At 51.7% G+C, this 665-nt stretch overlaps 1 protein-coding gene across 1 annotated transcript in view; it reads right to left on the minus strand.

Moving 5' to 3' along the window:
* Window positions 1-193, minus strand: part of RNF217 (ring finger protein 217) — a 65,471-nt gene extending 65,278 nt beyond the window's left edge. Inside the window, exon 1 of the mRNA XM_033512925.1 lies at window positions 6-193. Within this exon, the coding sequence (XP_033368816.1) occupies window positions 6-193 (188 nt within the window). The remainder of the gene's footprint in view (window positions 1-5) is intronic.
* Window positions 194-665: the final 472 nt, after the last annotated feature.

Here is a 665-nt window from a genome sequence, read left to right on the forward strand (position 1 = left end):
CTGACGCAGCTGCTCGGCTGCGCCCCTCATTCAGCCGTAAACACGGCGTGGCTGCCCGCACGGCAGCGGCCGGCACTGGCACCGGCAGGCGTTGTCCTGGGACCCAGGTTCCTGCCGCCGTGTGCCGGTACCTGCGGCCCGGTCGTACAGTAACGTCCTCTGAGCGAATTGTGTGCGTCCGATTAAAAATCATGCAAGGAAAAAAATTGTAGTGAGCATCATCAACTCTACTGTGAGAGCTACGTACTAACATCAAGGCAATAGAGTGACATTCACAAAAAACTCCTAACAGTAGGAGTACCTACATAGGACCAAACCGGTATTTGCTTCTTCAGGTACTCAAGTGAATTAGGGGGATGTTGGCACATTCTGCTCTGACAATTGGCCAGTACGCCAATGCCTCTGCTTGACGACAGTATCCCCAGGCCTTGACGTCATCATTTACATCATCACATAGGGAAGTTGTCATGGAACTGATGCTGCACCAACTGAGAACTTTAACATGAATTGTGCAGTTTCTGTCCTGAACTTTGAGCTACTCCGAGGTTAATTGTTTGCTCTGCTTGAGAGGACAGTGTTGGGTTTAACTAGAGAGGAGGAGGCCTGCAAGTCGGGAGATGACTATCAGGGGCATCATGGCTGTCTGCATGTCCTGCCCTCAACCC

Source organism: Parus major, chromosome 3 (genome assembly GCF_001522545.3).
Source record: "Parus major isolate Abel chromosome 3, Parus_major1.1, whole genome shotgun sequence".
Taxonomy (NCBI): Eukaryota; Metazoa; Chordata; class Aves; order Passeriformes; family Paridae; genus Parus; species Parus major.